Source organism: Lethenteron reissneri, chromosome 10, assembly GCF_015708825.2.
Source record: "Lethenteron reissneri isolate LAM-NWPU_2019-01 chromosome 10, ASM1570882v1, whole genome shotgun sequence".
Lineage (NCBI taxonomy): Eukaryota > Metazoa > Chordata > Hyperoartia > Petromyzontiformes > Petromyzontidae > Lethenteron > Lethenteron reissneri.
Window position 1 is genome coordinate 368,015 of NC_083788.1, and position 26,357 is coordinate 394,371.

Below are 26,357 nucleotides of genomic sequence, written 5' to 3' on the forward strand. Positions count from 1 at the left end.
TATGGGCAGTCTTAGTCTATGGGCAGTCTTAGTCTATGGGCAGTGTTAGTCTATTGGTAGTGTTAGTCTATTGGTAGTGTTAGTCTATGGGGACTGTTAGTCTATGGGTAGTGTTAGTCTATGGGCAGTGTTAGTCTATTGGCAGTGTTAGTCTATTGGTAGTGTTAGTCTATGGAGAGTGTTGAGTCTATGGGCAGTGTTAGCCTATAGGCAGTGTTAGTCTATGGGCAGTGTTAGTCTATGGGCAGTGTTAGTCTATGGGCAGTGTTAATATATTGGTAGTGTTAGTCTATTGGTAGTGTTAGTCTATGGGGAGTGTTGAGTCTATGGGCAGTCTTAGTCTATGGGCAGTGTTAGTCTATTGGTAGTGTTAGTCTATTGGTAGTGTTAGTCTATGGGGACTGTTAGTCTATGGGTAGTGTTAGTCTATGGGCAGTGTTAGTCTATTGGCAGTGTTAGTCTATTGGTAGTGTTAGTCTATGGGGAGTGTTGAGTCTATGGGCAGTGTTAGCCTATAGGCAGTGTTAGTCTATGGGCAGTGTTAGTCTATGGGCAGTGTTAATATATTGGTAGTTAGTTTATTGGTAGTGTTAGTCTATGGGAAGTGTTGAGTCTATGGGCAGTCTTAGTCTATGGGCAGTGTTAGTCTATTGGTAGTGTTAGTCTACTGGTAGTGTTAGTCTATGGGCAGTGTTGAGTCTATGGGTAGTGTTAGTCTATGGGCAGTGTTAATCTATTGGTAGTGTTAGTCTATGGGTAGTGTTAGTCTATTGGTAGTGTTAGTCTATTGGTAGTGTTAGTCTATGGGGAGTGTTGAGTCTATGGGCAGTGTTGAGTCTATGGGTAGTGTGAGTCTATGGGCAGTGTTAGTCTATGGGCAGTGTTAGTCTATGGGTAGTGTTAGTCTATGGGCAGTGTTAGTCTATGGGTAGTGTTAGTCTATGGGGAGTGTTGAGTCTATGGGCAGTGTTGAGTCTATGGGTAGTGTGAGTCTATGGGCAGTGTTAGTCTATGGGCAGTGTTAGTCTATGGGTAGTGTTAGTCTATGGGCAGTGTTAGTCTATGGGGACTGTTAGTCTATGGGTAGTGTTAGTCTATGGGCAGTGTTAGTCTATTGGCAGTGTTAGTCTATTGGTAGTGTTAATCTATTGGTAGTGTTAGTCTATTGGTAATATTAGTCTATGGGGAGTGTTGAGTCTATGGGCAGTCTTAGTCTATGGGCAGTGTTAGTCTATTGGTAGTGTTAGTCTACTGGTAGTGTTAGTCTATGGGCAGTGTTGAGTCTATGGGTAGTGTTAGTCTATGGGCAGTGTTAATCTATTGGTAGTGTTAGTCTATGGGTAGTGTTAGTCTATTGGTAGTGTTAGTCTATTGGTAGTGTTAGTCTATGGGGAGTGAGTCTATGGGCAGTGTTGAGTCTATGGGTAGTGTGAGTCTATGGGCAGTGTTAGTCTATGGGCAGTGTTAGTCTATGGGTAGTGTTAGTTTATGGACAGTGTTAGTCTATGGGCAGTGTTAGTCTATGGGTAGTGTTAGTCTATGGGGAGTGTTGAGTCTATGGGTAGTGTTAGTCTATGGGCAGTGTTAGTCTATGGGCAGTGTTAGTCTATGAGTAGTGTTAGTCTATGGGCAGTGTTAGTCTATGGGGAGTGTTGAGTCTATGGGCAGTGTTAGTCTATGGGTAGTGTTAGTCTATGGGTAGTGTTAGTCTATGGGCAGTGTTAGTCTATGGGCAGTGTTAGTCTATCGGTAGTGTTAGTCAATGGTTAGTGTTAATGTATGGGTAGTGTTAGTCTATGGGCAGTCTTAGTCTATGGGCAGTGTTAATCTATTGGTAGTGTTAGTCTATGGGCAGTGTTAGTCTATGGGTAGTGTTAGTCTATGGGGAGTGTTGAGTCTGGGCAGTGTTGAGTCTATGGGTAGTGTTAGTCTATGGGCAGTGTTAATCTATTGGTAGTGTTAGTCTATGGGTAGTGTTAGTCTATGTGCAGTGTTAGTCTATTGGTAGTGTTAGTCTATGGGGAGTGTTGAGTCTATGGGCAGTGTTAGTCTATGGGCAGTGTTAGTCTATGGGCAGTGTTAGTCTATGGGAAGTGTTAGTCTATTGGCAGTGTTAGTCTATTGGTAGTGTTAGTGTATGGGTGGTGTTAGTGTATGGGTAGTGTTAGTCTATGGGCAGTGTTAGCCTATGGGCAGTGTGAGTCTATGGGTAGTGTTAGTCTATGGGAAGTGTTAGTCTATGGGCAGTGTTAGTCTATTGGTAGTGTTAGTCTATGGGCAGTATGTATTATGTTGAACATCTTTCGCACCGTACATCGCCAACCATGCTCATCGGAGGCGTCAGCGATCGTCCCGAGGTCGCAGGTTCGACTCCATCTCCCAGGCTGAGATTCCGCATTCACTCCCGAGCTAGAACCCACTGCACTTCCACCGCAAACTGTTGCCACCCGGTTGCCAGACTTCCCCGAACCCGGTAACCCAATTTTGCGAAAGAAAAAAGGTTACCGGTTCAACAAGCCTCCTCCTCCCTGGCAACGCAATGGAGCGATTCTTCTTACGATGGCGATCATGACAGGGACAATGATGATGACTACGACGATGATGAGGATGACGATGACCTTCACGAGGTCTTGTTCTGTTTGTTGCAGGACAGTGCTGACGGGAGTGTAAACGGAGACCTGGGGGGGGGGGGGGGGGGGGTTGAGAGCCAAAAAAAATTTGCAAACGATGCGCGGAACGTCGATAGACGCTCCACCCGATACCGCCGATACCGCCATCATGAATTATTGAGCACCAACATTGCGCAGCGCTCGCTTCTAATTAGATCAATTACCCCCCCAACCACCCCCCCCAACCACCCACCCCCCCCAACCACCCCCCCCAACCACCCGCCCCCCTACCCCCCCCCCAACCACCAGGCACAAGCCGGCGTGAGTAGGTTAAACGTTGAGTTTTATAAGGGCACCACGGGGTGACCAGCCCCTCCCCACCCAGCCCCACCCCTCCCACCCCCCACCCAACCGCACCCTCCCCACCCAGCCCCTCCCCATTCTCCCCACCCAGCCCCTCCCCACCCAGCCCAGCCCTTCCCCACCCTCCCCACCCAGCCCCTCCCCACCCTCCCCAACCAGCCCCACCCTCCCCACCCAGCCCCTCCCCACCCATCCCCTCCCTGTAACCAGGAGGTTCCTACCAGTATAACCCAACCGGCAATGGATTCCCATTGTCATGTATACGACGTCATCACATCTACGCCTCTATTTAAGGAATTAAACAGGAGGAGGATGTCTCCACAAATCTGGCTGCCTGATGATGCCGGTTACAATTACTGGCAAAACGTCGGACTCAGATTGTAAATGTTGTGGATCTTCTCTCCAACACACCGGTCTGCTGTACTAGTGACGAATTGGCACGTTCTGTTTACGTGACAACCCTTACTAGTTGGCTGTGTCGGTCGATCTCACCCAAAAAAACCTGTACTATGGGCTCCCTCTCTCTCTACGCGAGTCAAACATTTTGGTTGTTGTTGTGAACTAATTGGCTGTGTCGGGTGGTGGCGGGTTTAACGACACATTTATATTCACGTGCTCTCACTAAAAATAAACTACATTATGGATGATATTGGTCCCGAAATCCGACGTGTTAAACTGACAAAAGAGATCCCTTTTGCAAGGCATCGAGTCTGCGTTGACCACGCGCAGTACTAGCGGGGGGGGGGGGGGGGGAAACTTGCAAACAAGTCATACTGTAATTGTTAGCCAAAATCTGGTTCCGCATTTTATTTGGAGAAAACAATATTCCAGCGCTGAGAATAAAAAAATATCAGGCTCCTAAATGCCCGATTTTTCTCCAGGACCCAGAGGAAAATCCACGCGACCACGGTGAGAGAGAGACACCGCAAACTCCAAATACACAGCAGTAGGTGTCGGGATCGGATTCCTCACGTCACGACGCCGATAATGACGGCGCTCGGTGATCGAAGAGGGGAGCGAGGGAAGGAAAATGCAAAAAGAGAATCCTCGGGAGAAACCCACATCACCCGATCCTCCTCTGACCCCGTAAGCACAAGCAGAGTTGAACTGATCGTGCATATTAACGGTCACACACAGACAAGACAAAGATCCCCCGTATAGCCTGAACAGACTTGGGGGCAAACGCTGTTAGCAAGGAGCACCTATGAAGGCCGGCACGGCACACAAAGGGGTGGGGGTGGCCGGCATCACGCCCGGCCGCCTTTGTTTCCCTAGTGGCGATGTTTACAACACACCACTACACCAAGTACTCATATGAGGCTGAGTCGACCTAGGGGAGGCCCAGGACCGGTTCAGATAATCGTTTCTGGTGTTGGCCGGAATCGAACTCGGGCCACCAGGTTCGTAGCGCAGCGCGCTAACCGCTACACCACCGCTCCCCATCAACAAAAAGAACCGCCATTCGCCACTAAGTGGCGGTGACGTCACCACGGCGCTTGTGCCAGGCTATGTTCACGTTGAGGCCACGTGAATTGTCGAACGCCCGCGGGCAGGTGGTCACGGGGCAGACCCAGGTGCCACGGGTCGACTGACGGAGATGACTGAGATGACTGGCTGATGCACCACCTGTGCCCCCTGCTGTGCCAACTTGCTTACACACGGTCAGTATGACGCCATGATGACGTGCGGCATTGTAATTACGCACACCCCGCGTGTACACAATCGACGGCACGACGTTACGACGCCAATCGGCTCCTGAAGAGGCTCCCGGCACGTGGAGAGAAACGTCGGACACAGCACAGAAGATGTAGAACCCGACGATAACACGTCAGAGAGCCAGAAGCTAATCTCTCCATAATCGCGAGGTCGTTAACATCTCGCCATCATTGCGGGATGTTGACGACCTCGCCTGGTAGAGAGGTCATGGGTTCGATACCCACCCTGACGCCTGCTGTCAGATTTGGGGTTTGCGTGTCTCTCTCTCTCCGTGGTCGCGTGGATTTTTCTCCAGGTCCTCTGGTAATTCCCCTCCACATTTAGAATCAACTTAATGCGTTTTAGAGTATTTGGCTGCTGTAAATTTCCACGCGAAGCCACTTCTCGTTCAGCTATCATTTGTGATCGCCAGGGTCGCTTCTAACAAAAAGAGAGCAACATCGCTCAGTGGGGCTTTGCCTGGTACAATAAAAGTTGAGTTTAGTTCGTAGTTTGAATAATCAGAATAGGTGTTAAGATGTTCAAACACCTAATATAAACATTTAGGCAATGAATCAAGTACTGCATTAACCACAAGTACTTGAGGTTAATGCAAACAAAACATTATCTGATTGGCCCACACCAGAGACCGCAGCCTTCTTGATGGCCCAGTCTCACTACCACCAGTGTCAGGCCAGAGGATAACAAAAGGCGAACAGCACAAGGAAAATGCCACACGTATCGGAGCATTTACAGCTCGGGGTGAGCAGCTGCATTATGGGACCTTTTTTGGCAGTATCAACGAACAAGCCCGTTCAAACACCAAACTCCACCTCAACACCTGTTCCATTGACAGAAAGGGAAAAAAATATATTCTGAATTTTCATTTGATACTTGCAAAAAAGGTCCCATAGTTAATAGTTCAGTTTAAATACTGACCCCCGGTAGTCTGACGTCAACGTTGCATCGCAGCGATGTTTCTGGCTACTCCTAAAAGTCCGGAACTCCCTTCCCCCAGACGTCCGCGCCGTCGGCTCCCTGCCCCTCTGTTCCAAGCCCGGGCTTAACACTTCCCTCTTATTCTCCTCTCTGTCGACAAAAACACCGACGCACGAATGGAAAATTAAAATCTCTCCAGCGGTGTGCGACCGTGGTCATCCAGAACAGAGCGCACCACTTGTGACGACGCAATGGCTCCCATCCGCAAATACGAGGAGACATTGCAGCGGTGACGGTGATGATACACTCCGTGGAGACACAGACACCCATAGAGATTCTTAGACACCCACAGACTCACAGAGATCCATGGAGGCTCAGAGAGACCCACAGAGATCCATTTTCCCATAGAGACATCACAGCGATGATACACTCTGCTACTGCTCCTGACGCGGTTGTCTGCTGGCGTGACCACCTCAAAGTGACATTGTAGCTGTTGCTCTGCCATCTACACCAGCAGCTGTACGACAAGAAGTCGAACAAGTGTGACTACCTCTCACCATCTCTGTGCAAAAAAAGCGCTCGCTATGCTTACTGCAGGCAACGACAGGCGCTCCCCGTTCCCTACCACTTGCCTTTCCTGTACTTTGCACTCCCCTCGTGTCTGCATCGTGCTTCACAGCTCATCGGATTCCCCCTGCAGTATAAATACTGCAGATTCTGATTCTGTACAAAGTAGCGAGTGGCGTGGCGAAAGCTTGGGAGAAGACATTCCCAACGCACGGGCGAAGACCGGAAAACCGCGCTGGGAAACGGGGAGTGAGGAAAAAAGAAATGGTCCTTGAGAGGCGTCACGTGACCACCGAGGCGTCACATGGCTGCGGGACGTCACGTGACCGAAACGTCAAGTGACCGCGTGACGTCACGTGACCGCGAGACGTCACACGGCACCGTGCCCAATCTAAGAACAGCTGAGTTTGTTAAACGAGCAGAATCGGATTTGACGAAAACAAAATATTTATTCAAATGGTAGAAGATAACAAAATAGATGGTGCTCATTCATCGCGTTGCCATCAGGAAGCAGTAGCAGAGAAGGATAACCGAGCAATATCAACGACGGTCATGAAGACAGTGACGATGACGATTACGAGTCAAGATAATGACGACGACGATGACAATGAGGACGGCGATGACAGTAATGATGAACACGATGGTGCGGTGACTGATGATGAAAATTAAGAAAACTTTTAATGACAATAACGATGCTGATGAATTAACGGTGGCAATGGTGGCGACGATGAAGACTGCGCATTCACCGCGCGGCGTCCGCTCCTCCGCCCTTGCCGCCCACGCCTGCCGCGAGGTTTATTCACGGCGGAGGAGCGCCCCCCCCCCCCCAAGTGGTCACGAGCCAGACGCCAATTCAAAAAAGCAAAGAAAGACCACGGGACGGCGACTCCGCCATCCCACCCAGCCCCCAGTGGGGCGATTCTCCACGAGGAAGCGGAGCCCGACAAAGATTACACGCGATGGATATTCACAATAACATCGCGGAGTGGTTAAATTACCACCACGAGCGGCCCAGCGCACGGCTCCACGATGCAAGACCCCCCCCCCCAAAACCCCCCGACCATTCCACCCCAACGGACCAAGCGAGCGACTCGCTGCTCCACCGGCGAGTGAGCAACCACAGACCGACCTCCCCCCCCAGCCGGCTGGTAAGCGACCGTCAACCCATCGACGTCGAGACGTCATTGCGGGGAAAGCCGCCTCCATCCTCCGTCCCTCCCTTCATCTCCGGCTGGGGCGGGCGAGCGAGTGAGCGAGATATCCGTCAGAATCTTCATTTGTAGACTGGAGGAATCCGATGGGCTAAGCAGCTCTTTTACACACAGACACACGTCCAGCAGCGAGCGAGCGAGCGAACTAGCGACCACGCGGCTACCACCGCCGCTGCGCCAGCAGAAGCGAGGTACGGCTGGCATGATGGTGGCGCTCGCTCGCTGGCGGAACCACGAGGCGCGGCGGGAGACGTTCATCGTCGCACCTTTGCAGGGAACGCAACCCCCACGTAAACCCTGGGGGGGGGGGGGGGGATTATTGCACAGTGTCTATTGTATCGCTCGTTGCTGTAACGTCCTGACCCCGTGCTTCTACTGGACAGCAGAGAAAAAGCTTTATAGCTCATCGGATTCCTCCTCCAGTCTGAATATTCTGATTCGAACGTTGCGGGGTTTGTTCCCAGGGTGCCGCCAGTTACTGCCGCTCGGCCCCTCTCCTCCACAAGATTCGTACACCCGGGAAAGCGTCGCCGAGTCTCAAACACTTTTGCCGGGAGGGGTCCTGCCAAGTAATTTTGTAGAGGTGGAAGGGGGCGGCGATGTCGCTGCTGTGCGCGTGCGATCCCAAGCGAGCGAACGAGTGATCTTTCACCACTGGGATGTGTGCACCCCCACACCAGTCACACCGTTGCGCACCATTTTAGACCCCGGAGGAAATCCCATGCACGACATGGGTATAGCTGTCAGCCCATACGGTTTACCCCGTATTCTTCTACAGGGAAATTGAGTTTTTTCGGGTCCATATGGCATTACAGCCGTTTCAACATTAAAAATAATGTCGATTTATTTGTGTTTCTCTCCTTGTGATGGGACTTTGTAGGATGAACGTTGAGATTTATAAGGGGCACGGGGTGACCAATAAGGTCTGAGTTGGTCTGTAATACGGTAGGGCTCCGATAAGGGGTTGACAGGTATGCATGGGGAAGAGAAGCAACACACAGACTCCAAGTACACACAGCGCCGCCCCGAGTTGGGAATCGAACCCGGACCCCCTTTGCCGCCTCGTTGCGCCATCGGGCGTCATCGTCAGTCTCATTACAATCATTACCTCCATTGCCTGGGGTCAAACTCCCACATCGGGGAGTCGGATGGCTCAGGGTCACGGGCGCTAGCGATCCCCTGCGGGAACGTCGTCCCCTCCTGCGCACGGTGGTCAGGAGATGTTAACTCCCTCGCCTGGTACGCAGGAGGTGGTGGGTTGGATCCTGACCCTGAAGATGCCTGCTGCTGCTGTATATTTGGAGTTTGCTTGCCTATCTCTCTCTCCCCATCGTGGTCACGTGGATTCTTTCCTCCGGCTCCTCCGATTGGTCCCTCTCCTCCGCATCGAGAATCGACGCATCACGCGTGTGTTTTGAGAGTATGATGATTAGGATATCGGCCAATTTCGTCGAGCCATCGCTTCCTAAAGAGAGCCACGGAAAGCTCAGCGGCGGGCCTCACCTGGTGGTCAGGTAGAATAAAATGAAAACGAAGTTTACTGCGAGGGGCGGCGAGCGCAGCCGCCGAGCGGAGCCAGGTGGACACCCCCGAGGGGAAAGGGGGGTGGAGGTTGAAAGATAAACAAAAACACGGCGAGCAAAACTAAATAAATAAAGAAAACAGACATACAGAGCAAACACAGGAAGACCGACGATGACGATGATGGTGACGATGGTGACGATTGTGACGACGACGGTGACGACGATGACGTTGTGGCCTCTCGAGGCACAAAGGATGTGGGTCAGGAACGTTTTTTCCTTCCTCCCACCCACGGATCGACCGACCGACTGCTGCGCCACCGCCGCTTGCTGCACCAAGGCCACTCGAGAAACACCGGCACCGGATGCCGGCACGCAGATTGGCACGGCCGCCACCGCCACCGCGCCGGGGTCCGGAGAGGAGAGATGGCGGGGGGGGGTGGGGTAGGAGGATGGGGGGGGGGCGGCAGAGGCCAGGGGTCAGAGGGGAGTCGTGCTCCAACGATGATGCAGCAGGAGAGTCTGTCGTCGGCGAGACTTCCAGGGCGAGTGGGCGGGCAATTACGCCTGGAAGGTGCCAAGGACGAGGGCAGGGGCAGGGGGGAGGCTGATCGGCGCGGGGGGGGGGCTCAGAAGTTCTGCTGGCGACGCTTCTTGGCATCGATGGCGTCCAGGATGGGCTGCCGTTTGGCCTGGTAGCGGAGGCGCAGCTCCTCGATCTCGCGCTCCATCATCGGGTCGAGCGCCGACAGCCGCGCCTGTAGCTCCTCGTAGCTCATCACCTTCAGCTGCGGAGCGCCATATCGACCGCACAGCATGCGCGGGGATGACGAGGTGGACGAGGTAGAGGACGAGGAGGTGGAGACGATGGAGAGGTCAGCGATGTCGGCGGCGGTCGACGAAGCAAGGGGTGGGGTGGGGGGGGGGACGATCAGAGGCGCATGAGCAGCAGGACAAGAGAAGCAGCGTAGCGGTGACATCGGCGGTCAGTGACAGCAGCAGCAGTGTCAACACCACCACCAGCAGCAGGGGCAGCATCAACACCAGCATCATCGTCGTCATCATCATCATCATCAACACCACCAGCATCGTCATCAACACCAGCATCATCGTCAGCATCATCACCACCAGCACCATCATCATCATCGTGTAGACATGAGTGTATCTGCGCCCGCGTGTCTGCGTGCCTCTACGCCCGTGTGTGTGCGTGTCTGCGCCTCCGCGTGTCTGCGTGCCTCTACGCCCGCGTATGAATGTCTGTGCCCGCGTGCGTCTGTGCCTCCGCGTGTCTGCGTGCCTCTACGCCCGTGTGTGTGCATGTCTGTGCCCGCGCGTGTCCGTGCCTCCGCGTGTCTGCGTGCCTCTACGCCCGTGTGTGTGCGTGTCTGCGCCCGCGCGTGTCTGTGCCTCCGCGTGTCTGCGTGCCTCTACGCCCGCGTGTGCATGTCTGTGCCCACGTGTGTCTGTGCCCCCGCGCGTGTCTGTGCCCCCGCGCGTGTCTGTGCCCCCGCGCGTGTCTGTGCCCCCGCGTGTCTGCTTGTCTGTGTCCGCCTAAGCTCGCGCGTCAGTGCGGACGTACGAAGTCGAAGTCTCCGTCCGTTGGGATGCGGAAGTCGGCGTGGGGCCCGCTGGCCTTGCGCCCGTTGCTGGCCGCCCCCCCCGAGGCCGGCCCAGATTTGTTCTCCCGGTCCTTCGCCTCGAAGTACTCCATGAAGGAGGGGCGCTGTGTGCGGTGGTCCGGCGTGTCTATGCCTGGCCGGATAATCACATAACACCACCATCACCACCACGACCACCATCACAACCACCATGATCAACCACACACCAGCACCACCACAACAATAACCAACTAGCACCACTATAACAACCACCACAACAACCACACACCACACCAACAACCACACACCATCACCACCACGACCGCAACCAACTCACACCACCAACCCACACAAAGATCCCCCGTATAGCCTTATCAGAATGTAGGGGCAAGTGCCCTTAGCGAATAGCACCTACGTACATCGGTACAGTATACGAGGGGGTGGGTGGCTAGCACCCCACCTGGCCGCCTTTGTCTCCCCAGTGGCGATGTTTACACACCGCATCAGGTACTCATTTGAGGCCGAGTTGACCTACCGGAGGCCCAGGAACGATTCAGATAATCGTCACCGGTGTTGGCCGTGAGTGGTAATCTAACCCGGGTCGCCGAGTTCGCTGCACAGCACAGCGCTAACCGCTACACCACCGTTCCCCACCACCGTCAACACAGCCACCACGGTTGTCACCACCACCACCACCACCAAAGACAAAGATCCCGTGTAGTCTTTAGCAGACTGTTGGGGCAAGTGCTGTTTGCGACCACCACTACCTCCACCACGGCCGCCCCCCCCCTCCCCCCCCCGGGGCTCACTCTTCATGGTGCCGTCGACGACCTCGCCATCACCGTCGTCGTCGTCTCCGTCGCGGCCTTCCTCTTCCTCGTCGCCGTCCTCGCTGCTGTTGATGACCATGGTGCCCAGGTCGGAGCCCAGCATGGTAGCGGCGTCGCCACCGGCGTGGGAGATGATCATGGTGCGGGCGCCATCGCTCAGCGCCGTCGTGCCGCCCACCCTCATCGTTCTGCCGCCGCCCGCCGCCGCCGTGGCATCGCTGCCATCCTCCATGCGCAGCATCGTGCGGCTGTCCACCGCCTCTTCGTCCTGCACAACGTCGACCCGGTCCCGTCCGGTCGTCGGCCAGCGGCATCGACAGAATGGGCAGCAAAATTGGCGGCAGCATCATCAGCATCAGCATCATCAGCATCCGCAGGAGCATCAGCAGCATCGTCGGCGGAATCAGCGGCATTGCGAGCAGCATCCTCAGGGGAATTGTCAGCATCGTCGGGGGAATCGTCATCATCATCATCATCAGCAGCATCATCATCATCAGAGGAATCAGCAGGATCATCGGGGGAACCGTCAGCATCATCATCATCAGCAGCATCATCATCAGAGGAATTGTCAGCATCATCGGGGGAATCATCAGCATCATCGGGGGAATCATCAGCATCGTCGGGGGAATCATCATCATCATTATCAGAATCGTCAACATCATCAGGGGAATCGTCAGCATAATCAGCAGTATCATCAGCAGAATCGACATCGTCTGTATTATCGGCGTCATTGGCATAATCTGCAGCATTGGCCACATCATCATTAACAATTACGAACTTGCTTCCTTTCCTCCCTTAAAAAACCCCCATCTCTCTCCCCTAGCCCGGCATCATCATCATCCTGCTACTGCTCCTCCCTGCCCCCACTCCCCAGCTACGACCAGGCCTACTCATACCCCTATCACTACCCCTGTCACTACCCCAACCCCTCCTTGACCGCTCCCCACCTTCTTCGTCACCGTCACCATGACTCCACCACTTTTAATGACAAATCCACTACTCTTTATCTCAATCAATGTCATCTTTTGTACAATTTAACAATTGCTGTTATGCGCCTTGGAATAAGGCGCTGCTCTATAAATCTACACGAGATGAGTTCAGGCTTTGTCTCTCCGGTGGCGATGTTTACACCGCCGCACCAGGTACTCATTTGAGGCCGACCTAGGGGAGGCCCAGGACGGGTTAAGATATTCGTCACCGATGTTGGTCGTGAGCGGGAATTGAACTCGGGTCGCTGGGGTCGCAACGCAGTGGCGCTAATCACTACGCCAACGCTCACCCCAATCGGCACCAACACCACCGCCACCACCACTACCAGACAGCTGTGAAAAAGAGCTTCATAGCTCATCGGCTTCCTCCAGTCTGAACAAACATTCCCATTCTGACATAAACATTCCGATTCCGATCAACTCATTGGCACAGGGCAGTGGGAGAGACCAGGGCAGCGCAGGGCAGCAGGAAAACGGGGCAGCTCAATGGCTGGAAGGGTACTACAAGGCAGCGTGGGGCAGCGAGGTGGCCCAGCCACCGCCCAGCGGGGGTCATGTGGCGGAAGGGCAGCGAGGTCGCGGTGAGGTCGTGGCGAGGTCACTCACGGAGTTGTCGTCCTCCTCGTCGAGGTCGTCGTCCATCTCCTGCCTCTTCACCTTGATGGCCATGGCCTCCCCCACCAAGCTCTGCAGGATGGACACTGGCTTGGCGGCCTTGATGAAGGGGTGCTGGAGAGGGGAGGGGGGCACACGCGGCACGCTCACTCCACCTGGCTCCTCACTCTCACTCTCATCTCCATATGGTCTCCCCCCTCTCCCCTCTCATCTCACTCTACTCCACGCACTCCCCCGCCTCTTATTCTACTTCCCTCTACGCACTCCCCCGCCTCTCCCCTCTCATCTCACCCCACTCCCCTCCACGCACTCTCCTACCTCTCCCCTCTCACCTCACTCCACTCCACACACTCTCTTACCTCTCCCCTCTCACCTCACTCCACGCACTCTCCTACCTCTCCCCTCACTCCCCTCCACGCACTCCCCCACCTCTCCCCTCTCATCTCACCCCACTCCCCTCCACACACTCCCCCGCCTCTCTCCTCTCAACTCACTCCACTCCCCTCCACGCACTCCCCCGCCTCTCCCCTCTCATCTCACTCTACTCTACGCACTCCCCCGCCTCTCCCCTCTCATCTCACTCCACTCTCTCCACTCGCTGCAGGCGGCCGCGCGCTGCGTTACCTGCAGGAGCTGCGTGGCTGTTGCGCGGTGCTCCGGGTTCTTGACGAGACACTTCCTGACAAAGTCCGTCAAGTCATCAGACCAGTTCTCGGGCTTGCGGAACGTAGGCGGGGGGTTGGTGGGGATCATAAAGATGGCCTGCGGTGCCACGCACGCACGCCCACGGGTATGCAGAATCAGAATATTTATTTATCCTGGAGGAATCCGAAGCTCTTGTCACAGATGTTCAGTGTGTAGGTGTGTATGTGGAACCTCTTTCGCACCATACGTAGCCAACCGCGCCAATCGGAGGTTAGGGGGAAGGGCAACAGCAGGGGCAGGTACAGAAATGTACAAACAAGAGAAAAAGACTCGCTGCTACAGGAGTGCAACGTATAGGAAATCTCAGCAAATCCGGTAAATAAGTAATGAGATAGTGACATCTACTGGTTGAAAAAGGGAAGCACGGGTACAGACACCATTATAAACATTATCCAATCCCCAAAAGGGAGAGGTATCTGGGCCAAAGGTGAAGGGCAGGGCCGGCCGACAAACTCCAAGAACGGCTAGAAAGTTCCACGAGAGGGCGTGGCCGGAGGAGGAGCCTCGCCGCGTCTGCGGCAATACAAGCGGAGGCGGAGGGGGACTCGGGGTCGGTGTGTGGAGTCTTGGGTCCGGACTGCGTCGCTGCTCGCTGTCATCTCTCTCCGTTGTTCGGCCACGTGGCGGATCTCCTGCGGAGCTCCACCGTCCTCCCCAGCACGCCGTCAGCCAGCGGCGAGACCGGGAGCGGACAGGCGGAACCGCCGTGCGATCAACCGTGTGTGTAGTCCGTAGAACGTAATAGATAAGTGTGTACTTGGAGAGGAAGCCGATAACGTTGGCCTGTGCTGTGCCCGTACGTGGAATAAAGAAGAACACCCTCTACACGACGTGTCATGGAAGTCGCTCATTACAAATATATGCAAATAGGTAGGCACAGAGGAGGGAGGTGGAGAGGGGGAGAGTGGGAGGGGGGAGTGGAGAGGGATGAGTGTGGGGAAGAGAGAGTGGAGAAGGAAGAGTGGCGAGCGAGGCAGTGGGGAGAGTGGCGAGTGAAGGGAGTGGTGAGCAAGGCAGTGGGGAGAGTGGCGAGTGGTGAGTGGAGAAGGGAGTGGTGAGCCAGGCAGTGGGGAGAGTGGTGAGTGGAGAGTGATGAGTGGAGGCAAGGGGAGGGGAGAGTGGGAAGGGGGGGAGAGTGGAGAGGAATGAGTGTGGGGAAGGGAGAGTGGAGAAGGGAGAGTGGCAAGCGGGGCAGTGGAGAGAGCGGTGAGTGGAGAGTGGGGAGGGCAGTTGAGAGGATGAGGAGAGGAGAGAGTGGGGGGAGTGAGCAGGGGGGAGAGGCATGAGTGCGGGGAAGGGAGATTGGCAAGCGGGGCAGTGGGGAGAGTGCCGAGGAGGGATGAGTGGGGGAAGGGAGGAGCGGGGGGAGGGAGGAGTGGGCGAGAGGGGGGGGCACTCACCCGCATGGGGTGGATGTCGGCGTAGGGCGGCTTGCCCTCGGCCATCTCGATGGCGGTGATGCCCAGCGACCACACGTCCGCCAGGCAGTTGTAGCCGATCTCCTGGATCACTTCGGGCGCCATCCAGAACGGCGTGCCAATCACCGTGTTCCGCTTCGCCATCGTGTCCTGCGGTGACCACCGCCGCCGTCAACACCACCATCATCATCATCACCGCCACCACCACAGCCAACATCATCATCACCACCACTACCACCATCATCACTGCTAACACCACCACTGCCACAATCACCGCGACCATCACCACCATTATCACCGCCACTGCTACCGCCACCATCACTGCTACCACCACAATCACTGCTACCACCACAATCACCACCACCACCACCACCATTGTCACCACCACCACTACTATGACCAGGAACAAGAAATTGCGTATTTATTGGGTACTTGCTAACATTCCCCATTTCCGTGCTGATGCTCTTCTGCAGTGTGGCCAAGAGAGCCCCCTATTGGCAACTGTCCCTTGTGCAGCAGTAGAATGCAGCAGCATTCTCGTGGGCATTAGTCAGCCACTAGAGGGCGATGATGATGCGTGACAATCATATCACCACATCCCATATCGCTCATACCAATGACACAGGCCGTAGTTTCTGTTCCTAGTGTGGAGGGGTGGCGATGTAGCGTGATGCGCGGTACCAGTGGTAGAACTGATGTGTGGTGTGGTTGAGCTGTGGTTGTGCGCCATGCTAGAGCATGGCGCGGTGTTGTGCGATTGAGCGTGGCAGCGTAACGGCGTCGTGGCGTGTGCTGCGTCGCGCGGTGTGCTGCGCTGTGTCGTAGCGGTGCGGTGGCCCGGCGAGGCTCACCGTGAGCTGCCCGGCCACGCCGAAGTCGGCGAGCTTGGCGTGGCCCTCGGTGTTGAGCAGGATGTTGCCGGCCTTGATGTCGCGGTGGATCTTGCGCATGAAATGCAGGTACTCGAGGCCCTTGAGCGTCGCCTTCAGAATCGCGGAGATCTCGTCCTCCGTCAGCTGGAGAAGCGGGACACGGAGGGGGATACGGAGGGGGACACAGGGGGGGGGTCACACGGGAGAAGCACATGAGGGGGGACACAGGCACGGCGTGAGTGACGAGTGACCCCCGGGGACAACCCGAGACGCACGCCCACACACATGCAGGACAACCCCATCGACACGCGCGCACAAACACAGGAAGGCGCATGCACACGCAGGGTAGACATGGAGACGCACACGCGCACGTAAACGCACATGGACAAACGAAGACCCGACGATGATGCGGATAACGATGATGATGACAATCACACCAACAATAATGATGCTGAGGATGATCATGCTAACAACGATGATGATGCTGATAATAATCAGGCAAACGATTGTGATGATGATGACGTTCACAATGATGATCAGGCTAAGAATGATGATGCTTACCACACTAACAATAATGCTGACGATGATCACACTAACAATGGTGCCAATAACGATGATGACAATGACAAATCATCACCGCGCTAACAACGACGACGACGCCGACGCTAACGATGACGACATAACGAGGGCACCGCTCCGCCGTTCCCACCGTCTTGTTGCGCAGGCGGATGATGTCAGAGACGGAGCCGGCTCCGCAGTACTCCATCACGATCCACAGGTCGGTGTTCTTGAAGTAGCTGCCGTAGTACTTGACCACGTGGGGGCTGCGAGGACGGAGCGGCGTGAGCGCGTGTCGGGGGTGGGTGGTTGGTGGGGGGTTGGTGGGGGGTTGGTGGGGGGTTGGTGGGGGGGGGTTGGTGAGGGGTGGAACAGAAACTCCGCAGACAACAACCCCGGCAGGGCTGAGTGCCCCAGGGTTGAGAGATTTGGGCTCCCTCCGCCGCCACCCAAGTGGGCAGCATGAGAATGTTCATACGGGGAGGGAAGGATGCGGTGGGGGGGGGAAGATTTACTATTTTACTATTTAACTCAACAATTGTTTATTTACATGAAGGGACAAAGGGTGATGGAGGTAGTGGGGGAAGGAAGGAGAGGGGAATAGGGGTCACTGATTTTGTTTTAAACCCAGGGGAGAGAACTCGGGAGGTCAGGATCAGGATCCGAGTCTCGTTCGTGAGAGAGAGGGAGAGAGTGGAACCCGGCGGGAAAGGTCATTGCCAAACTACCGAAAGCAACAACAAATAAAACTGGTAAAAAAAGGTAACAGCGACGATGCGAAATAGAAATCGGGGGGGGGGGGGGCAAATTGACCGCGCCACGCAATACGCCGAAAAATGCATCGCACAAACGCGACAAGGAATACATTCCCAACGTAAGCGAGAGTCACGCTCTGGCAGAATAATTTTGTTCAAACATATCAAAGGTACAGGCCACAACACCCACCGGTTCACGGCCTCCGCCCCCACCCCCCCTGGAGATACGCTCCCGAAAACAAGGGGGGTGGGGATCACAAGGACTTGAATCGAAGTGAAGGAGATGGGATGGAGGATAGTGGCGCAGAACCTCCGACTACTGCTACTTCTCGGAGCAGCAATTGTCGGTACTACAGAGATTGCTCGGTAAGCCATAGTGCATCGACACTGTACAACCACCGGTGTGCAAATTACGTGCATAATATTGATATAGAGTAGGACCCCCCTCCTCCTAACGATGGTAATTGGTAACCACGAGACCGGTCGTTCAGCGATTTGGTCGTTAAGCGATTTGGTCGTTCAGCGATTTGGTCGTTAAGCGATTTGGTCGTTCAGCGATTTGGTCGTTAAGCGATTTGGTCGTTCAGCGATTTGGTCGTTAAGCGATTTGGTCGTTAAGCAAGTATAGGAAGTGCACGTTGAAGGCTGAATTCGTTCCGAAAGTTACCCCCTTTTTCACCCCAAAAATGTACTTAATAATATTTAGACAATTGACATTAATGCATGAAGATACTAACAACAGCCCGGCACAAGAGGTGCGGGGATGAGTGGGTGGTTGAGTGGGTGGTTGAGTGGGCGAGTGCAAGTTTAACTTCTATCGCACCGTACGTAGCCAACCGTGCTAATCAGAGGTGCGGTGCTGTGCGAAGCGAGCGAGCCAGCGAGTGATCGGTGAGTGAGCGAATGAGTCAACAAGTGAGCGCAACGCAAGCGCAGGCAGCACCTGTCGCACTGCTGCATGATGGAGATCTCTTTGATGATCTCCTGCAGGTCGGACTCCACGGGCACCTGCTTGATGGCCACCACCTGGCCCGACTCCTTGTGCATCGCCTTGAACACGCTGCCATAGGAGCTGTGCGTCCATACACAGAAACAACAACAAAGAGAAAGGGTTACCAGACTGCTGGAGGCAAGTGCTGCTAGCGAGCAGCATGTATGAACGCCGGGCACTGTGGCACACGACGGGGGTGGGCGGCCAGCACCACGCTCGGCCGCCTTTGTCTCCCTAAGTGCCGATGCTTACACACCGCACCAGGTACTCGTTTGAGCCCGAGTCGACCTAGGGGAGGCCCAGGACCAGTTCAGATAAAAGTCAATGGTGTTGGGCGTGAGCAGGTATCGAACTCGGCTCGTCGGGTTCGTAGCGCAGTGCTTTAACCGCTGCACTACCGCTCCCCACAACACACACAATCACACAGAACACAGGCAACACAGCTGGTGCATCTATCGGTCATCTCGGTCAGCCAACCCATGGCACCTGCTGGGTCCGTCCCGTGACCTCCCGTCAGCGAGCCTTCGAGACTTCACGTGGCCTCAAAGCACAGGTGCCGTGGTGACGTCACCGTCACACAGTGGCGAATGGCTGGGGTATTGGTATTTATTATTGAGTTTAGTTCATTGTAATCTCTCCCCCTGGCCTGCGTGGTTCTCCTCCGGTCTCCTGCCACAGCCAAACCAAATGCGACTGCGACTGGCGTCGGTCCAAACATCCCAACGCCGGATACCGGTCAGCTTTTGCCGTTGGCAAAACACCGACGCGCCGGTCGTTATGCAATGCCCAGTTACCGAGATGCGTGCACTGGGGGGGGGGGGGGGGGGGGGCTGGGGGGGGGGCAGGGGGGCGGTTCCCACTCGTGGTGGCGGCTGGAGCTCAATAGAGTGGACGCATCTGTGGAGGGAAAAATAAAGAGCTTAACAGCTCTTCGGATTTCTGCAGGAATAAAATAAAGGATTCCGATTCTGGGGATTTGGGAGCTCTGGCGTTTGCCTTGGCACGGGAGTTTCACCCGTCTTTATTTATTTATTTACCAGGTAAGACCCCACCACTGAGCTACGTAGCTCTTTTCCAGAAGCGCGACCTGGCCACCACAAATGATAGCTCAACGAAGTGGGCTTATCATCATCATCGCGTGGAAATTTATAGCGGCAGCCAAATATACTCTTAAACACGTGACGTTGACTCTTAATGGAGGGAAAAACCGGAGCACCCGGAGAAAAATCCATGTAACCATGGGAAGAGAGAAAGAAATCTGTAAACTCCAAATATACAGCAGGCGTCAATGTCGGTATCGAACTCAAGACCTCCTGTATACCAGGCGAGTCAACATCTCGCGCCGCAGGGCATCCTTATCTCTACTAACGACCAGCGCTCCAGATAAGGTTTGCAGCGCTTGAGTAATTGTCCCTCCGATTTCAACACTGCGAGTTAAATGTATTAACGATGTACGAGCCTTAACTGGAGCCTCATATTTTTACTTCAAAGTTACTCTTAATTGATTGACAAAAAACGTTGCCTTTTAATAAAAAGACAAAAGGGCTCAATAACATTAAATGTTTCTCAAAGTGAACCTTAAAATTATATATTATTCCAGCAGTGGCTTATGACGATGAAGGTATGTTGGTGTGCATGTGTCATTGTGAGACGGAGGCTCATGAAGGACGCTCGAGGGCAGTGCCAAGCTAGGTGTACTTTGAGGCTATAGGGCAGATGGAGGCAGTCGCTCTGCAACAAACAGCGGAGGGCAGAGGAGCGACGCTCACAACAACGAGTGGAGCGCCGGGCGGCTAAAACTCAGCAAGGTGGCATAGTGGGGATCACAGGGGGTGCATCTGCCAGTCACCTCAGTCAGTCAGCCCATAACACCAGGGTTTATTCCCTGGCCTCCTACCAGCAAACCTTCGACACATCACGTGATGACTTCAAAGTGCACTTAACCTGGCGCAATTACTGTGGCGATGTCACCACCCATTCCCGCTCCGAGACGTCTGCAAGTAGCAGGACGGTGGATGTCCTCGTTCACCGCTGAATCTCGGAACGCGTGAGCGGCTTGGGGTTCATTTTATTTAGAGAGGCGCAGTAGTCACGCCAATGTTTTTAATTAACAATGTTACTAACTGCAGAGAACCGCAGCGACACAACCGCCGCCACTCTACGATAGCTGTCAGCCAAACTGTGTCACGCACGGCCCCTCCTGCATGGCCTTGTGGGAGCCTCGGCACCGATGACGTGATTTTATTTTAGTTTTTTTTCTTCTTCCGGTTCCGTCTCTGAAGCGGGAAAGGGGTTCAGCGCGGGATTCCTGTGTTGGCAGCGCAGGATGTGACGGCAAGGAAACGGCGGCCGTGCCCACACAGATCGCTTTCATGCACCAAGTATGCCATCGGAACGGAATTGGAAGAAGAAAAGACCGACGACGCACACGTACGTACATCGCGTACATCATCAGGATGGGTTATAAGGGTTAAGTGACGGGTTGGCGGCTGCCGTGGGCCGTGGTTGTGAGATGGAGCGGGGGAGCTCTCACCCTTCTCCGAGCTTCTCGAGGATGTCGAACACTTCCTCGGGCTGCTTCGTCAGGCTGTCTTCGCTCAGCTTCTTCAGCGTGCTGCGGGAACACGACAGGGCCGAGCTCAGCGTGACAGCTCATCGTCGTCATTGCATCATCATCATCGTCGTCATCGTCGTCGTCAGCCATGGTCAACCTATTACACTGACACACACGAAAATCGAAACACAAACTCACGCATTTTCATTGCCGTCATCATCAGCCGCGGCCAACCACTAAGAAGTTCAACGTACGCACGCGACTGCTCGAAACCGACCACGCAGCATCATGAGTATGTGTGCCGAACGTCTTTCGCACCGTACGTAGCCAACCATGCCAATCGGAGGTGCGGGGTAATGACAACAAAGTGACACTGACACACGTGACTGGGGAAACACAGACCATGCAGCAGCTCACGGAGGTGTGTACCGTGCAGAACGCCCTCGGGGCTACAGACCGGGCCACATCATCATCACGAGCCCGATACGAGATAAACGTGCGACTCTGGTGGCAGCACATGAGAAGTCGAAGATCCCTTCCCAAGCTATCATCGTCGCTCACGATCCCGCGATGCAGCAACCGAATCTAGCACACCAAGGCGCTGGTTGCATCGCTTCATCTCCCTGCTAGACGTTCTCTCGGACGTGTTCCATACCTTGGCTGCCGCTCCCGTTATTAATATTCATCCACAGTCCAACATCCCTTCTAGTGACACGGTCGTGGAATGTTAACTACCTCGCCTGGTGTAATAGGAGATAGTAGGTTAGATCCTGACCCAGGCGACTGCTGTATATTTGGAATTTTCATGTCTCTCTACCCATGGTCGCGTGGATTTTTTTCCGGGTCCTCCGGTTTTTACCTCCACATTTAAGAATCAACATCACGCATTGAAGATTATTTGGTTCCTGCTATAGAAGTATACGTGATGATAAGCCACTTCGTTGAGCTATAATTTGCGATTGGCAGGGTCGCTTCTGAAAAAGAGCTACGTAGCTCAGTGGGGCCTTTCCCCGTTAAAACAAAACATTGCTTCGTTCGTAGTTTCGCGACGAGTCCTAGCCAAGCCCACTCACTTCCTTTCGTGATTATCAAATGCTTAAATATCCTTCACATTTGTACTGCGTGAAATTAAGTGACCGATTACTGTCCATGCAGATGCAGGAAGAGAAACTGAGTCTCTGTCAATACTGTTTCCACCAAGGTCCCACCAATGCCCCGCCAACATCTCAACAACTTCGCAGATATATTTAACCAATCACAGACCATATGTTCATCCAGCCATGGTCTCAGCTTTGTGAAACACCGTAAGTAAATACAGAATATACATTTACCCAAATGTATTTCCAATTGTTGCAAGATATTTACACATTTCACTCTGTGCCACTTCATTAAACGATTTCACGAGGTTTTATTTATTTGATCAGGTAAGGCCCCACTGAGCTATGTGGCTCTTTTTCAGAAGGGACCAATCACAAATGATAGCTCAACTCAGGGGCTTATCATTATCACGTGGAAACATATAAGCAGACAATACTCTAAACGCGTGTTTCTAAACTTGGAGTGAAAAACCGGAGGACCCGGAGAAATCCACGCGACCATGGGGAGAGAGTGAGACATGAAAACTCCAAATATACAGGCATCAGGGTCGGGATCAAACCCACGACCACTTGTATACCAGGCAAGGTAGTTAGCATCTCGTCACCTTGTCTCAAAGAGGTCTGTGAGAGATTGAGAGAGTCTCCTATTCGCTTACGCTCAGACTCGAACTCATCCTAGTGGTTAAGAGTGACTCCAGCCACCGGGATGAACTTAGATTAGAGTGTTGCCTATACTCGGAATCCAACTCATCCCAGGGAGCTCGGGTGCCTTCCCCTTGTTCGTGCCAGGCATTTAACCGTATGAGGCAGAATCTTAACTAACAGCTGTCACAGCCCATACGGTTTACCCCATATTCTTTTACAGGGAAATTTAGTTTTTAGGTCCATACGGCGTACAGCCGTATCAATATGGGTAAACATTTATTTTTCTCTATTTGTTTGTGTTTCTCTCCTTATGAAGGGACTTTGTAGGATGAACGTTGAGATTTATAAGGGGCACGAGGTGACCAATAAGGTCTGAATTGGTCTGTAATACGGTAGGGCACTGATAAAGGGTTGACAAGTATGTTAACTACACTTCATATTAAATCAAAAGAGGAAAATGCGGGCAGGCTGCGGTGAAACTGATCGAGCCGACGACATGCAAAAGGTGCGATGGGGAAGGATATTGACATAGCGGACAACAGAACCACAAATGCTGTTGAGAAACAGCGGCATGCCTGCGCGTGTGTTAGAGCAGTGGCTGCAGAGCGGCGTTCTTCACTAATTTTAAGAGGCGGCGGACACTTTGGCCGATAACGCATCAATCAGTGTGTTAGTGAGGACCGCCACAAATTTGAACCCATTGGGGGTTTGACAGCAGCACCATGAGGATAATGACGATGGGGGTGTTTTCACGTTATGTTGTGTATTATTGGGGGGGAGGGGCGGCACTAAAGGCCACCCAGGGGCCGCCAGTGGGCCCGCAGCGGCCTTGAAACTTAGAACACTGGCCTAGAGAGTGACCGCCGGTCCTCTACCGGGTATGTGACCCATCGCAGTACCTCGAGTGCGTCAACTCGAGCTACTGGGATTGCGCTGGTGGTGGTGGGGGTGGTTAGGATTAGCTGGAGCATAAACAGAGGCACAGGGCCGCCTGTACCCAGTACCCAAATCATCTCATTTGTTAGAACGTCTATAAATAGGCTCTAATCTATACCATAGGACCTTTTTTGCAGGCATCAAAGTATAAAAGAAATAGAATAGGTTTCACCCTTTCTGGCAATAAAACAGGAGGTGTTAAGATGTTCAAACACCAAATGGATTATACCTTCTGCAAGGAATTAAGTCCTGCATTAAGCACACACAAGACTTGTGGTGAACATGCAAACCAACTCTTATAACGACGCATTGTCTTTGAAACTGATGGTCATCGTGCTGCTGTCAAATCCCCAGACACAGCAGCCTCCTTTATGGCTCAGCATCACCAGTGTTGTTAGACCAGAGCAATCTGAATCTTTACTTGTATCGGAAAAATCTGAAAGGCTATGAAGCTCTTTTCCACTGGCTTTCGCGAGAAATATTATCCATGAGGTTTTTTTTTTTCTCGGGTTAGATCGCGTAAATATACAAAGCGTCGTCAAAACCGCCACCACCCGACACAGCCATATTCGTAAGGGGTTATCACGTAAACAAAACGTGGCCAATTCGTTACAGCGCACACCGGTTGTGTTGGAGAGTAAATATCCACAACTTTTACAATCTGTAAATCTTTAGATTGTAAATGTTGTGGATTTACACTCTAACACAACGGAGCCTATGGGTAGACTTGGTTGTGTGTTGAGTCTATGGGTAGTGCGAGTCGATGAGCAGTGTTAGTCTAGGTCAGTATGTATATACAGTATGTATATATGTAGTGTTAGTCTACAGTATGTATATACAGTATGTATATATGTAGAACTTCTTTCGCGCCGCACGTAGCCAACCGTGCCAACCGGAGTCAGCCTATGAATGGTAGCCAACACCACGCCCGACCGCCTTTGTCTCCCCACTGCCAACTTTACGAATCGAACTCGGTGGGGGGTGTTTGTTTTGGCCGAGTTCGTAGCGGCTAACCACTGACGGACACACACAGGGGGAGAGGGAGATAATAGAGACACACACACAGGGGGATAGATAATAGAGACACAGGGGGGGGGGGAGATAATAGAGAGACACACACGGGAGAGAGAGATGAGAGAGCGATGAGAGAGAGACACACACACAGGGGGGGGGGGGGGGGAGTAGGAGCGGGCGAGGTGTCGTCAACCAACAATTCTGGGCAATTTCCGCGCCGGGGAAGTCGCCCCGGGCGCATCGGGGCCTACTGGCGCCCAGACAGCCGAGCCGAGTCGCTCTACCTCCTCTGCCCGGGCTTGTCCATGGCTTTCTCGCGTCGTCAAGGCTGCCTCTCCTCCTCCTCCTCGCCTCCTCCTCCTTTATTCGCTCGCCCGTGCCATCGTCTCGTCCACCTCGTCCACCGCCAAACCTCCACTTCTCTCGCTACTCCACAACCAAAAAAAAACCACCCCCTTCGCCTCGAATTTCCTAACACGGATAAGCGCCTTGGACCAATGGGACGCCGCTTTGCTGGCGCGAGGCGACGGCGCTCCGGCCAATCGCGAGCGTCCGTGGTGGGGGGGGGGGTGTGGGGGGGGTGTGGGGGGGGGGCGTGGGGGGGGGGAGAGCCCGAACCGCGATGGGAAATACAAAGAGGAAGAGTTGGCCGGGCCCGGATCGATTGCTCGATCCGTGTGTCGATTCGTTCCCACCGCGCTGGGTTCGATTACTGCTGCCAACCCCCCCCCACCCGGTCGGTCTCGATTCGGTATCGATTTCATGAAATAACGATTAATCGATTATCACGTCCGTGCGTTACGTATTTGAGAATCCGAATCTTTAATCCTAAAGATCTATTTTATGATCACAGATGTCCAGTAGGGGGCACGGGAGAGGCGAATACAACAACAAAGGCACCACAATTCGTTGTCACATCGCGAACACGATCGCCTTTGGCGCGTACGGGAACGGCAGACGAATCACCCCAAACACACAAACATCTGCTTCTGATCTGCTCCCCAAACGTTCATTGCAACAAATCTCAGGTTGACGAACGCATTTCTTTAGAACTGCTGCTTCTTGTTGTTGTTGCTGTCCTTCCCCCCTCCGCACATGCGATTAGCACGGTTGCCTCGTACGTTGCAAAATAAGTTCAACATGCATACACGATTGTGGTAATGGTGATGATGGTGAAGGTAGTGATGATGTTGATGGTGGTGATGCTGATGGTGGTGATGTTGATGGTGGTGGTGATGTTGATGGTGATGTTGATGGTGATGATGTTGATGATGCGGCCGTCTGGAACGCTCTCTCTTCCAATATTAGAACGCCACTGGGCGCTATGCACTTGTAAATCATCAAGATTGCCAAACTAATTTCTTTATAACTGATGTTTGTGTTTATTTTCCTTCCCTTCCCCCGCACCTCCGATTGGCAGTGGCGTCACTGGGGGTGCGGACCGGCCCGCGTGACACCAACGCGACTGCCTGTAACATTTCTCTGCAGTGTTTCAGCAGAAATTTATTATTTTTTATTAAAAAAATATCCCAGTTATAACAACAAAATTTGTTTTCGTAAGCCCAGCTTACATGTGCTGTATCAATATACCTACAAGGCTAAAACTCTGTGCTAATTTACGTTTTGAACCTTCTAATGCGCTCCGGTCAGAGCTGTCATTGTTACCCAATCACAGTGACGCTTCGAGTCGCTGATTTTGTCAAATTTTCTGGTGTTTTTGCTACAATATTGTGGTAATTCGTATTTGTGAACCTATATCAATAACTTTTTGAGAATGAAATAGTAATTAAAGGAAAAGGAGAAAAATATAAAAGGCTTCTGCTCAGTTACTAATAATGTTGTAACTAAATTTCGATTTAAAGCTTTCGTGACTGCA

At 53.4% G+C, this 26,357-nt stretch overlaps 1 protein-coding gene across 1 annotated transcript; it reads right to left on the minus strand.

The window, feature by feature from the left end:
- Window positions 1–6,602: 6,602 nt before the first annotated feature.
- LOC133340782 (serine/threonine-protein kinase 3-like) lies at window positions 6,603–24,926 on the minus strand. Its single transcript, XM_061549170.1, has 11 exons — window positions 24,766–24,926; window positions 20,769–20,849; window positions 18,188–18,316; window positions 16,641–16,755; window positions 15,911–16,075; window positions 15,042–15,209; window positions 13,561–13,698; window positions 12,928–13,050; window positions 11,312–11,600; window positions 10,484–10,656; window positions 6,603–9,692 (listed from the first exon to the last, which is right to left on the minus strand). The coding sequence occupies exons 1-11, from the start codon at window positions 24,786–24,788 to the stop codon at window positions 9,534–9,536; spliced, it is 1,563 nt and encodes a 520-aa protein (XP_061405154.1). The 5' UTR covers window positions 24,789–24,926; the 3' UTR covers window positions 6,603–9,533.
- Between the last annotated feature and the right edge of the window lie 1,431 nt (window positions 24,927–26,357).

What these genes read in the sequence shown, in the direction of transcription:
- LOC133340782 (XM_061549170.1), bottom strand. Translation starts at nt 24,788, where the DNA reads ATGGACAAGCCCGGGCAGAGGAG. An exon ending in GACAAGCCCGGGCAGAGGAG is followed by an intron (nt 20,850 to 24,765) that starts GTAGAGCGACTC and finishes GTGTTCCCGCAG; the next exon opens with CACGCTGAAGAAGCTGAGCG. An exon ending in ACGAGGAGGACGACAACTCC is followed by an intron (nt 11,601 to 12,927) that starts GTGAGTGACCTC and finishes GACGTTGTGCAG; the next exon opens with GACGAAGAGGCGGTGGACAG.